Source organism: Erithacus rubecula (assembly GCF_903797595.1).
Source record: "Erithacus rubecula genome assembly, chromosome: 15".
Classification (NCBI taxonomy): Eukaryota; Metazoa; Chordata; class Aves; order Passeriformes; family Muscicapidae; genus Erithacus; species Erithacus rubecula.
Genome location: NC_136667.1, coordinates 11,436,396 through 11,450,704, shown reverse-complemented (window position 1 = coordinate 11,450,704; position 14,309 = coordinate 11,436,396). Strand labels below are relative to the sequence as shown.

The window sequence follows — 14,309 nt, the reverse complement described above, 5'->3', positions numbered from 1 at the left end:
TAAATCTTAGCAAAAATTGCTCTGCATTCTCAACAAGAAGTTTTTACAGAGTAGTCTGCCTTGTCATTCAGCCATTTGATGCTTTAAACAGTGTTTCCAAGTAATCAAACTAATGACTATTGGTACTAAAGCTAAAAATCAAAATGGTAGAATATTTTTCCTCTGTTTGGTTGGCTTCTGGTAGCCACTACTGTGATGTTTTTAATTTCATTTATTATAATTTATTAAAAATCAGACTGTGAATACACTCAGAAAATGTGAAGTGCATAATGAAATAACGTTTAGCTCTTTGTATGCCATAGTCTATAAATATTACAAGGTGCTATTTTCTTGTCTCAATAATAAACTTCTAAGATGACCCAAGTATTCATCCCTAAGGAAAAGCTGAAAGCAAAGTCTGAGTTCAAAAGTCCACTTTTCCTTGGAAAGAATGGTTTTAGCTTTGTTCCTTGGGCGACTGCTGATTCATAACTAATATTGTATGAAAAAATAAGGCTTTTACTTTCTATGCCCTTTCTATATTTTGCTACAGAACTAGTGAGAGTGTAACAACAGTGTAAGTAAGCAATGCAGAAGTAAGTAATGCAGAACTCTAGTGTTTCTCAATTCTGATTGATTTTATGGATTCTTACATTTGTTCTTACTGGAAAGCCCTGACTTACAAGGGAAGAATGCAGGGGTGAAAAATCTAAAAGGCCTTATGTAGCTTAGTTGCTCTCTTCTATTTCTAATGATAATGTAAATTCCTACAGTTCTAAGAAGTGATCACAAACTAGGTTTCCATGCAAAAGGGCCCAGAGGGAGGGGGTGACATATGAGATTATAAAAGTTGTAATTGTTAGTCCTTAAAGGAATGATTCATCACTGTGTGTGCCTGGTAGTGAGATAGTTTATGTCACCCATGTGTCTTTTAAGGGAGCTGCAGTTATGCAGTATTAATGGCAAAAAGACATTCCAGGATGTCTAGAGTATGGTGTAAAGAGTGATTCTGCATCATTTATCTCCTGTCATGCTGAGATCATCCTAAAAAACATCAGCCTAATTAGGAGTCCTTGCTTTTGTAGGTGTGCTGCTGATGATCTCATGGGAGCCAGGTCAGCAATTTGCTGACACAGGTCACAATATTTCAAAATTGCCAATTCTGACGGCTCAGTGCTCTGAGGGCTTAGAGTCTGAAGTCAGGAGTGAAGCTGTTTGAAGACTGCTCAGGACCATCTTCTCTATCATGAAGCAGAGTGGTGGATGTTTTCTGGCATTAAGGAATTACCTTCCCAAACTAAATAAATGAATTTTTCAACTTTAAAAAACAATGTGAGATCCTTTTGCAGAAGAGACTTCCATCAAGTAAACAGGAGATGTGTGTGAATTCACTGCTGTTAGTTCCCACTACTGTTAGTCCTCAAATGGCTGAATTTTCACCTTTTATAAATCTTTTAAGGGCCACGTCAATGCCATGTTCACAAGGATGTTTCCTAAAATACAACTTAGCATTCTTACATAGCTGTGACTTTGTCTGAATTGCAGTGCTGAGCAGATGTAGGGCTTTGAAAGGAGCACTGGGACTGTAAGACCTGCATCTCCAGTTCTGCTTCACAGTACCCATGAGAGACCACTCTGGTCTCTCCACTCTGCTGGGCTGGAGTTGCACAGCCTTTCCACCTCAAGAAATGGACAGCATGAAAAATTCAAATATGGAGTTGTTTGTTGATACTACTACTCTTTTATTAAAGATCAGATAGGAAAGGACTAGTTACAAGACAAGTCATAAAGACCACTTATTTTTGAACACATGTGCTGTTGATAGCAATCATTTTTTTCCCTGCATAAAGTAGTTCAGACCAGCTAATTCAGATCCTCTCCTCATTTTTTACTAGAAGATCCTAAAGCATTGCAATTGTATGTAATTATAACAAAGAACCTTTTGGCTAGACTTGAGCAGTAGCCCTTCCTTAAAGTACCTTGAAAGAGAACTTTGCCTCGAAGTTGCTGTCATTCAGTAAAATCTGCAGAATTGTACATGCTGTCTTGATAGAAAAGGCCTTTAGCCTGTGTGCACTGGTTTAAATATTAGCTTAAATAGTTGTAGCCAATAATGTTGACTGAAAGGCATGTTTTCATTGTTGACAAAGTGGGTATATTTAAGAGTTGTGGAAGTTCTTTCCTGCCTGCAAGTGCAGTGACACCAGTGGCTCTCAGCTTCTATTCTGTAGAACTGAGAAGAAAGTCTGGATCTTAATATGTTACTCTCTTTGGACAATATTCAGTGATTCCATGTATGAAAATGAATGATTATGCTTGACATAAATGAGGAGTCTTTTGCATCTGTTGTTGAATCAATATGAAGTATTTAGATACTACTAAAGATGGCAAGAAAGAAGCCAGCATATTTGCTGCACATGTGGAACTAAAAAGCTGTAGAATTCAGCTAATATGGAGTGAGATAAGCTTTAAGAAAGTAGCAAAAGTCACTTAACATGAAGGTTTCCATTTCCAGAAACATTTGTGTACAGCTGTTCTCACATGATTAGTCAGGTAAACAGAGGGGAAAGTTACTGTTCTGTGGTGGCATAAGGAATACTGTGCTAGTTCTAGGCCAGCATTTTTGTTGGAAAACATTTCTAGGTTGCTGCAGAGATCAAGCTGACAAATGAAGGGCTGTCCCTAACCCAGAGCAGGGTGTCACAGTGCCACTAGCATGTGGGCACGAGCTGTGCATGGAGTCTGGGGTGCAGGAGAAGGCACAAAGTGAGTGGAAATAAGGAATGCTTGTTCCTGACACCAGGGGAGTGTTGCACTGCTCCAGCTCTGGAGCATTCCATGTGCATTCTCTGTAATAGGCTCTTTCTTACCTGCTTTAATGTATTTCTCAACAACTGTTTTACAATTGATTAATCTTAAAACTAATTAGTGGTGATTGCATGCAAATTTCAGTGCAGTAGATATAACTGAACAGAAACATTATTGGATGATAATTTACTGCACAGTGGAGTGCACAGAAACATAAATGTCAACAGGGCCTGATGTTTAGGTGCTTATCCAAATTCCCCATGGACAGTCTAGTAAGAATAATGTAATTTCTTCCTTGTGTATGGTTGAAGAGTCATTCCAAGAGGAACAAATTAATGAACTGTGTTTGGAGTCTTGGGGCCGAACGGTCAGTTAGGAGAGTTGCTTTGGCTTTGGAACCATTTTTTCTTAGATATATAAGAGAGGTATTGTGGGCAGTAATCCAGCAAGTATCATATGACTTGGCAAAAAAATAAATGTGACATGCTCTCATGTGGCTTGTTCTCATCCCAAGGTGTATGGGAATAAAGAATTAATTAAAAAATAGTATGTATAAATGAATATTAATGCATTTAAATGCACAACAAAGTCTGAAGTTTTGTAAGAGTAATTTCAGAAGTAAAATAATGTCGTTTAATGCACTCTTTAGATGTAATGTAAGGTCTATTAATTTAATTAGTATTGTCATGGAATCTAATTTTAGGTAACCTCTGGCCACTTACACAACTGATCAGAAAGTTTATATCTGCACATACTGCTTGTATAAGACACAGTATTTCATGCTCTATAACCACATAAAAATATTTCTATTGGCAGTGATTGTTTTTTGCCTAAGTCTCTCTCCTTATCTTGCTTTCCTCTCCCAATAGCAACAATTTAAGTAGATTCTTATCCATGTGGGAGGCTGAAGCAGCAGTTGTGTGGTCCCTTTTCAGCTCTAGAAGATACCTGTAGAGAGTTGTTTCCTTAACAAATGGTAATAGGCAAGACAGAACTCCAGGTCCATCTGCACAAGATTGGTTTGTTTTGCTGAGCACCACAGACAGATGTTATTCTACAGAATGCTGCCTATAATCTATCAGTATTTTTAGTCTGAGAAGCAGACCTGAGGCTGGGTAGGACAGTGTGTGCTGGTCCTGGCAACAGGGCAATTAATGCCTTCCACAGACCCAGCCCTTATCTCCCATCTTGGAGAGGGCTGTTTTGTAAAATCTCACAGAAGTTCACATCAGTTGAACACTAGGCTCTTGAGGAAGTCAAAATAAATTCCAAACTGTGCCTATGCCAGTGTTAGTATGGATTGTTTTTATTTTGCTTGTGTGTGGCTTCCATTTATTTGACTCAAGCCTAGTAGCTGGAGTTGAACAATGAAATGCTGTTTGTCCTGATCAGTTGCACAGTTTGAATTCATGCTCCACGGGATGCTATGAAATTTTCCCTTGCCATACATATCTTTTTTCTACAGACATGGGCCTGAAAGCCCATTAAAATGATTAATTGGAAACATCCAGAGCAGTGATGCAACTTTAATATTGCATCATGCTAAATACATCACTAGTGCTCCTGGGTAGTTGCTCATGAATATTACCCTGTCACTATTATGCAAAACACTTGTATAGCATTTAGAATCTCATATTCTGCAGTATTTAAAGGTGTGCAAATCCTGGAAATATGTAATCTTAGTATTGAATACATAGTTACAAAATCACTAGCTGCAGAAACTTACTGGTTTGGGTATAAGCTCTGTAGGCTTTTTTCAACTTCTAATACAATTTCATGTTACTTTCAGGCCTTTGGGCTCATAATTGTATCTTCTGAGCATGTAGATTTGATCTCTAGTGATTATGTGCTTCTGTGTAATGAAAGTTGGGGTTCAGGAGTGTTTGGTAATGAAGTAACATGTTAAAAGTTGCAGTGAATTAAATTCATTAGTCACAAAGTTATATTTTTCCTATTTACGAACAATGTTAGATTCATAGGGAAAATGGTTGTAGCCATGGCCAGCCAGAAGAGACTGTTCCTCCCATTTCCCCTGCTTATATCATAGATAAAAAGTCTTAATATAAGAAAATATGTTAATTGAAGAAGTGGTGAGCTTGTCAGTATTGCTTATTTGTTTTTTGACTACCCTGTAGTTAAAGTAGGTAAAATAAGTAAATTGTCACTGGAGAAACTGTTACAGCATTTTTGATTAAATATGTGTCCACAAGGATGTGCCACACCAAACAATGCAGTGTTGGTACCTTTGGATTCAAATGGAAATTAACATCTTGGTTATGTGGGCATAAAAATGTCCATCTAATATTGCTTTGAGTTTGTGCACAGAATTCAAAAGCAGCTGAAAACCTGCTGGCAATGGAATATCTTTTATGGCCTGATCCAGTGCAGGTACTGTCCACAGAATTACTGTAACCTGAAAACAGGAAGGCTTTAATAATGCCATGGAAAGGTGTCCAGCCTCTTTGTTAATTTTTTGCCAATATTTTTGGCATTTTGATTTTTATCTGCATCTAGCTCCTTCGTATTAGTAATCTTGGTTTCCATGCTGTCATTTTGTTACTTTACAGTTCTTAGTAGCACAGAAGCAGGAGTTTGAGGCTGGTAGTTTTGTAGTATTCTGTTTCTTCCTTATAAATGAGGAGAAATTTTGAAGGCTCCAGGCTTGAGTCCATAGTGTGACAAATCTTTGATCATTCAGTTGCTGCTTTGAACATAATTAATGCTCTTAATTGAAGCCTCATTAGATTTGGCAGTTGTTTTGCCTGCAGATTATAGCTGGTGACCAGGTGATTTTATCAGCCACAACAATGGTGACAGTGTCAGAGGAGACAGAACAACTTTAGCTTCTCAGCTGGATTTCCTCCAGCCCAGGAATGAAGCTCCGTGGTGGGGAGGAGAGGAACATCCTCTGTACCTGTGCTGCTGCTGAGCTTTCATGGCTGTAAGTGAACACCTCAAAAAGATGACACCTACTGCAGTGCCACCTCCTGAAACTCTATGTGAAATGCTGTTAACCACTGAAAGGTTCATGTTTTGGGTTTTACCATGTCAGAAAGCTGTTGTATCTTTTCTCTGGTAATGTATACTAATGAAGCTGCCAATCTCTTGCAGGTGGGTGTACATGGCATTAGAATAGAATTCATCAACGAAAAAGGATCAAAGCGCACGGCCACCTACTTACCAGAGGTTGCAAAGGAGCAAGGTCATTATTGCACTTTATTTCATATGATCTGGTGAAGACTTTAAACATACCTATAAATCCAAAATGCAATATTTGACCTTGCACTGATGTCAGATGATGGAGCAGTATTTCATTGTAAGAAGACTCTTATATAAAATGCCAGTTACATGCCTGTGTCAGTCTCCTAGACAGATTCAGTAAATGTAGCTGTTTTTTAAGCTAGTCATAAATGCAGCATAGCTATAGGAAAATATAAATTTGGAGGGGTGGTACAGTGCTGTAAGCCAGGCTAACAGTTGTTAAAAGCTGCCAATTTCTGTGTGGCTGCTGGGCTGGGATATAAGGGAGATGCAGAAGCCCTGTTAAGCATTGGGATGTCTGGGCAGTTATCTTAACCATGATTTATTCCTGAATTCCTGGTGATCAAGTTGTTTTTCAGTTAGGTACTTTCTTCTAGTACTCAATTCTTGTTACAAATACTGACTTCCCAGGGTTTTTAATGGATGGAAGGAAATTATTTTCAATATGGAAGTACAAAATAATGTTGTTTTAATAGAGGCACAGACTTAAGTTTGTGCATTTAAAAAACTAGAGTAGATTTTGTTGAACAGTCTTTAGCTGAGTCTGAGCTCTCACTATGTTTATTTCCAAGTGTATCTCAGTCTGTATCAGTCTTTTACAGTTTGTGCTACTGTTCCTTTTTTTTTTTTTTTTACCTTTTATATGTAAGTTTGTCAACAATGGGTTCAGCTGATGTCTTTACTAAGAATTCTTTTAAATAGATAATTCTGTTTCCACATAGTTTCCTAAAAGTTTAGAAGCGTTCCAGGCTTTTTTTTAGAATTCAGGAATTGTGGGGGGGAATGTGTCTAAATTTATGAAAAGTTTTAGTAGACCATGAATTGCAGTCTGATTCTTTAAAGTCTCCAGAACTACTCATTTGTATTTTGTATGTGCCCAGATTGACTGTAGTTTTTTCAGGTTTTTTTAATGTAACAATGTGACTAAATTACTGCATCTATAAGAAATAACATGTCTAACAGCTATTTAAAATACTAGTTCTTAAATGAATAGGAGGTTTGGATAGCATGAAGATTTTCTTGAGAGCAGTAATTAATCTATATTTTTAATCCATTGTTTCTTTCATTATCTAGTCACATATAATATATAGTTGTTCTAAAATCAGCCATATCTCTGTAAAGTGAAGTGATATTTGTGAAAGAGTCTAATTGCAAGTTCTCTGCATATATTCAATTAATAATTATTTTAAATGTTATACAGAAATTTAGTTTTCCATATTGTCATAACCATCTATAATGTCTAAAGTGACTGTGATACATTATCATACCTGAATATTTTGGAAAAAATTAGTTTTGTATCACACACCCAGTGTAGATAGGACATTTGGGTAGAATGGGTTCACTTTTAATATATTTCAACTATGAGATGAAAAATATATGTTGTTTGTAGAGTGAGCTGTGTGTGTAAAGAAATTTTAAATGTGGTATTTCCTTCAGCTGCTCTGAAGTAGGGAAGAATGTTTTGGTTTATCCCAAATGCCAGGAGAGTCCTTGCACTCTCAACAGCATCACACACTGTACTGTGCTTTTGCAACATCTCTTCCTATTGTTTGATTTTTCACTAATTTGTGCTACTGTAAAATTCAACAGGATGGGACCACATTCAAACGATAGATTCCTTGTTGAGGAAAGGAGGCTACAAAGCTCCGATTACTAATGAATTCAGGAAAACAATAAAGCTAACCAGGTATGCACTGGGATACTGCACATAGCCCTGTTGTACTGCTGGGAGGTGCTCCTTCCTGGTAAGTGCTCCTGCAGATGGTGATGGTAACTCTCCTGGATGTATATCATTCATGATTGCTTTCTTTCCACAAGAGCAGTACCTACTTAGGAGAAGCTTTGCACAGAGATGAGTGGCACTAAGTGGGAACAAGAGGCAGCTCTTCAATACCAGGACATGTCAGGGCACCTGCACATTTGGGTTGATAACTCTGCATGTTCACAGCAGTGGTTTAGCTCTGGCTTTTCACCGAGGATTTTTTGGCTCGAGTGGGTGTCCAGGCCTGTGGACAGGGATTACTTGCTCTTGTTAGATTTATTTGGGCAGATGGTGTGTGGTGGGGCTGCTGCTGTACTGCTGTGGAGGCCACTCAGATCCCTAATCTGCTGGATCCTCAGAGAAAGCTTTGGGTTATGCCCTGAAGAGTGCAAGTTTCCCTAATCTTAAGGTGTGAGACATGCACTGCTTTAACAGCCAGTTTACCAGTGAAACTATGTCAGGGTATTCCCAGAAGTGGTGACAAGAATTTAGGATTTTATTTCATACTAGTTTAGTTTGGTTTTGCTAATTTAATAAAAAGTGTTCTTGGAAAGGTGTCCTTAGTGTGTGGCAGCCAAGGGTATTTCAGAATTTGCAGCAGATACTCTGCCCATAATGGTGGTGAAAGGAGAGGGGTCTGTATAAATGTTTAATGATTTTTTAGGTTATATGGAAGTTTTGACCATTTATCTTCTTCAGGGCGATAATGATTTTGGGTCTCAATGAGTGTTTGGAATTCTGGATTCTTATAAGAACCTAATTGCTGTGGAGTAGCTAAGTAAGGGAAACATTTTATCCTGAAGGTTAAATTAGGGAGGAAGGATGTAGAAGCCAGCTGAATTTCCAAGTGAAGAACTCAAATCTCTCTTTAATGTATTTCATCTGTACACTTGGTATCTTATTTTCAAAAAGAATATTCAAAAAGAGTGTCTGGAGATAGCTGAGGGCAAGAGTGATAATGCTGTAGGTAATTTTTGTATACCTCAGCAAATAAGGAGTATATTTTTCTATTAAAACAAAAATTCTATATAGCATCTGTTTTCTTCCTGCTGCATGATTTTGCTTGGAGCAAGGGCATGGAGCACAAAACAAAAAAGTTCTGAAGTTCATCACCACTCCCTCCAAAAATTGCACAAGAAGCCTTATATTTAGTGAAAGAAAGTTCACAACAATGAAACTGCTACCAAAATGAATTGTCTCATAAGTTAAATGAGAAATATTTTTTTAATGTTCAGAAAAAGGGGTTTTATGACTGCCTGTTTTACTTTCTTAAAATCTCAGATACTGCTGGCAGATTAGAGACAGTCTTATTAAAATACTAATTGTTTTCCAGCATTAGACAATCTGGTTTAGAAGCTAATTTTAATAATTTATTGTCACACATGAAAATATCTATTGGATGAGTGAGTAAGGGCTTTTAACTTCTTTTTCAAGACTTCTGAATTGAAGTAAACATCCTGTGTATGAAGAAAGCTTTATAGTGATTATGAGTCTGTCACTCCCTTCAGGTTCACACCCAGCAGTTGTGGCCATGTTTTAAAAGAGAGCTAAACTGTAGTGGCACTGAGGGACTCCTAGCAGTCCCAGGGATCTGGAATGCAGAGGGTTAGCAGCTCTGCACAGCCAACTGGTGCTTGCAGAGCCCCTCAGTGTTTCCATAGGGTGGGAATTCCATTTGCTGGGTACCATGTACCATCCCCATGGATTCCAGGAGAACTGCTGCTTTCTCAGCAAGGCCTGGCAGCTGCTGGTTCCTTGTATTCCTCATTGTCAGACAATACTGATGCAGATGGTTTCAGAACGTGTTTTCAGGACCTGCATTCTGCTTTTAGTTACACAGAGCTTGGCAATGTTCTTCTGGGAGCATTCTTCATTATTTTTCAACTGACTTGAGAGTCAGGAGAGGTCCCAATTGAGTGGAAGCTGGCAAATGTTCCTTTTGAAAGAAGGAAGACCCTTGTTATTACAGGCCTGCTGGTCTCACTTAAATGCCTGGTAAAATTAAAGGTGTCTCTTTATAAGGAGTACCTCATACTATAGAATGTGACAAGAGGAAAGTGATCAGAAATGGTGAGAGGCCTCAAACACAAGACTCAGAAGGAGCAGCTGAGGTAACATGTTTTGTTCAGTTTGGAGAGGGCTGAGAAAGATTCATTGGGGTTTACAGGTTCCTTTGCATGGCAGTGGAAGGGAGCTGATTGTCTCCTCTTTCAGATGACCAGCTGTAGAACATGAGGAAAGGGAATGAAGTTGCCTCAGGGGAAGTTCAGACAGACATTAGGAAAGTGTTCTTTGTTGAGAAGGTAGTCAGGCAATGAAACAAGCTGTCCAGGGTCATGGCATCAAGCCTCTTGGAAGCCAGGTGGTGTCTGAACAATGTTTTTAACTATATGGTTTAGTTTTAGGAGTAGGGAGTTAGACTCAGTCTTCCTGATGGGACCCTTCCAGCTGGAGATACTCTCTGATTCTAGTCTAAAAAGAATGTAACTACATTCAATGTAGCTGGGATAATTTTAAAAGCAGAATTTAGCAGACAGTTGATACTGATTGTTTGAAAACAGCCTAAAATTCTGTAGTGCTTGTTTATGGTTTTTCCTACTAGGTTTTTGTAGAGTTGGCTGAAGAGACAGGACATTCTCTATTCCCTCTACTTCAACCAACATAGTAGGCAACCATTTTTAACAATTCTGTTTGCTTAAAGTATTTTTTTAATAAGCAGTTATGTTGTGTTTTGTCATATGATTCAGGAAATGACCCTGACAATTGTGGCAGTTCCCTTGTGCAGCTGAAGTCAGTCTTATTCCCAGCATCAGAAGTACAGAGCTCTTCTCACTTAACAAACCAGCAGTGCAGCATTTCTGCTGCTTCCTGGTAACAGTTGCTGAATTGGCCTCTCTGTTCTCTGCCAGGTACCGCAGTGAGAAGATGACGATGAGCTACACAGAGTACCTTGCCCACCGTCAGCATCATCACTTCCAGAATGGCATTGGGCACCCCCTTCCAGCATACAACCATTATTCCTGACACCGAGCCGCATGACCAGTCACTGGACCTCTCTGCAGACCTCTTCCCAGGAGACCCTGCCCCTTCTTGGTCTAGCTATCTCTATTACTGTACCATTTTATGATGATAATTTCCGTTGCCATGTTGAGGCTTCTTAGTTGGTTCAGCTCATCATGGCAACGGGAGGGAAAACTGCATTACTACAAAGATCCCATACCTTTTTAATATTGATTCACTGCAGATTTTTTTGCAGCATATACCCTTAGGTTTTTTTATGAAAATTTAAATTTCTACTTCATTAACATTGAATTGTATCAATCAAGGCTTTCTGTAACTGTGGATGGAAGGAAGAGTTTAAGGACTGCAGTTAGGGATGCTTTGCTTAACGAAAAAGAATTCATGGCTTTTGCATTAGTGGGTGTGATAGGGAATGAAACATATCAGATTCAGGTATTGAAGTAGACAATTAATTTCATTTTCAGAACATTCTTAATGACTTTGTGTGTACAATATCTCACTTTCACAGTGAAGATTCCATGTAGCTCTGTACAGGATCTCCAGATGCAGCACAGACAGCCAGAACACCAAGGCTGGCATACAGAATGGTTTTTTGGGATGAAGAGAAGCAACTTATGTTCAGTGAGAGCTGATGTTAACATGGCAGCATTTTCAGAATCAAGTGGCATAAATGATAGGGCACAATCCAGTCCAGGACCCCTTTGTGTCCCCATCCTGTGCTGGGAATCATGGGCAGCCCAGGCCTGTCAGGAGTAGTTAGGAGAATGCATTTATAATGAGACTCTGCCTTTCTAATGACTCAAATCAGGAGTAACTCAAATTTGTGTCCTCAAAAGGAGGTTGGTGAGTAGCAGAAGTCATATTAGGAAGAAAATATATTTAGATTTTTGTGCCTTTGACTATAACATAATTATATACTTATATATAAAATTAATAGAAAATGTATACTCCAGACATTCTAGCAAACCCTGTTGAGGCTGCTCTTGCATCAGGGTTTTGGACCCTTTTTTTTTCTTTTTAAAGTGATTTATTTTTTTGTTCTTTCACCTGATCCTGAACTTACTGACTTTTATCAAGACATGAATAGTTGGATCAAGCTAACTTTTGTTCAATAGAAGAAAAAAGACTGTTATGAGACAGCCAGGACAAGCATGCCATAATGTTACATGTTTTCATCTATTGCAGGAATAGTGCTTGACAGCTGTAAGTACTGTGTAATAATTCTGATACCCCTCCACACAGTAGAAGAAAGAAAACCAATTGGAACTTTTTCCTGCTGTAAAAATAGGATTTAGTAAAAGGTATGTGTGGTCTATTTGCAAGGCCAGTTAATGGCAGGAGCTTACTCCTTCCCCCTGTGCCTGCAGAAGTCCCATTGCTGCCTGTTGCAGCACAGATCATCAGTTACAGAAAAGACCTTCCTAATCTGCATGAGGAAACCACAGTAAGCAGAAATTCCTATTAACTCTGAATAATGAATGTTTGTAAATATATAGATATATAAAAATCAAATAGATAAAATTCAGTTGTTTAAAAAAAAATTGGATTTACTGAAAAAGTTTTTAAATAGTGTCTCAAAGTCAGATAAGAAAAATTATGCTCATCCCTTATGTGAGGTTAGGTCTGCCACTTGATTTCTATGGAGATTCTTATAGAAGGTTTTTGGTATTCCATCATCCACAGCATTAATGTCCAAATATTACCATTTTCAGTTGTGATGCCTTAATTTTTAAGCAGAGGGCCTGAAATTTCAGGAGCCAAGAGATGCCAACCAGAAGCTGCAAAAATGAGATATTTATACAGAGGCTATTTTGGATGATACTATTGTCTTGTTTCAACTTGGGGAACACTTTTAGATTAATTAGTCTTCAAGTGGAAATTTGAACAAGTGGCTACCTGATAGAGTTGTGTTGGTTTTTTTTCTTGCCCTTATAGGGAACCTGAGCACAAACTGAATCATTCTGCTGCGAAAAAAACTCATCCAACCCCATCTTTATCTGTCATCTCGTTCCAGCTCGCTCGTGCTTCTGCATGAGCTCATTGTTAGAAGTTTTTTAAAAAGATCTATTATATAAAAATATATATATGTATTAAAAGGTGCTAATCAACCTCAAGAAGGTCACGTGACTGGTCATGCGGATCGAAAATCATATCAGATTTTTTAAGAAATCTTCGATATATGCAGATGTTATACAGAATTTCTTACCAGTGTAATAATGATATACTGATGCATAAACAATCCTGCAGGATTTTAAGGACAAGGTCAGCAATACTTCCCACCATGGCTTGGGGGAGAAAAGGATAGTTTTGTCTCCTTTTTGTATACAGCATAATGCACAATGCATTTTTGTCTATCTCTTAGTAGCTGTTGCTTAAAAACATAGTTCAAGGGTGTTATACAAACACTAAAGGTGTGCTTTTGAACCGAGCTCATGCCAGACCCTTCTGGACCAGAGTTTTGTGTCATTAATTAAAAAACTGTTACAGAGTCTGTGGTCAATCAGATTGTATGGTTTTTATGTTTTTTAAGATTGGAATAATCAGTCTACCTACAGTGTTTCTAGGGCACCTACCTCCTCAGCACACTGTGCTGAACTGCTGCAGATTGTTTCTCTGTAATTGTGGGATTCTTTGTACCAAAAGTGCAGCTCACTGTGACATGCACTGGCACAGAATAGGTCTGTTTGCTTAAAGCTGATCAGCACTTGATCTCACAAATGTCATTCCCTTGTAGTTACATTTAGTAACTTTTAGCTGTATTGCTGGGGTTAACTACAGATTTGTTTTTCTTTTGGGGTACTTCATAGAAATTAAGGTACAACCAAGTAGCTTATTTCACTGTTTGTTAAGTTGAAACGCTGATTTCCTTTATGAGCACAACTCAGTTTGCCTTACTCCATTAAAGAAGAGTGTTGGGTTGGTCTTTTTTTCTCATTCTCTTGCCTAATGTTCCTAAAAACTCTGTTCTGTAAACTGAGTTACACAACCAAACCATAGACTTGAGAGGAAGCTGTTCCTTGGTGATGCTTCAAGTGTCCTTGCTCTGCCATGCCAGCGGACGCTGCTTGGGCGGGGCGGGCGCTCCTGTCCCGGCCTCAGCCCCGCTCTGGAGCCACGGTGGGCACAGCCCTGGCACACCTGCAGTTTGTATACGGACCTCTACTTGTCTTCAACTCTGCGGGTTTTTGAAATTTTTGTCTGGAGTAGGTTACATCTCTTATGTGTGTTAGATCAAACCAAAGAAGCCTCCAGCCATGCCCAAATGCTGCTCCTAAAGCCTGCCTTCCAGTCCTTACAAAATCCCTGCAGGATTAAATGTGTTAACTTTTTTATTTTTGTACAGTTTCTAACTGATTTTTGCTAGTGATGTTAATTGAATTAAGTTTATTTGGGGAGTCTGAGTATCTCCTCCATTTAAATAAACTGTTGACTTTCGTTTTATGTTTAAAAAAAAAAAAAAAAGAAAAAAAAAAAGAGA

The 14,309-nt window shown here is 38.4% G+C and overlaps 1 protein-coding gene across 3 annotated transcripts in view; it reads left to right on the top strand.

The window, feature by feature from the left end:
• Positions 1–13,868, top strand: part of AMMECR1 (AMMECR nuclear protein 1) — a 95,070-nt gene extending 81,202 nt beyond the window's left edge. For all 3 annotated transcript variants that reach the window (XM_079318611.1, XM_079318613.1, XM_079318612.1), the window contains 3 exons: positions 5,899–5,989; positions 7,639–7,735; positions 10,720–13,868. In XM_079318611.1, coding sequence (XP_079174737.1) covers positions 5,899–5,989; positions 7,639–7,735; positions 10,720–10,834 — 303 coding nt within the window. In that variant the 3' untranslated portion in view covers positions 10,835–13,868. The remainder of the gene's footprint in view (positions 1–5,898; positions 5,990–7,638; positions 7,736–10,719) is intronic.
• The last annotated feature ends 441 nt before the right edge of the window (positions 13,869–14,309 follow it).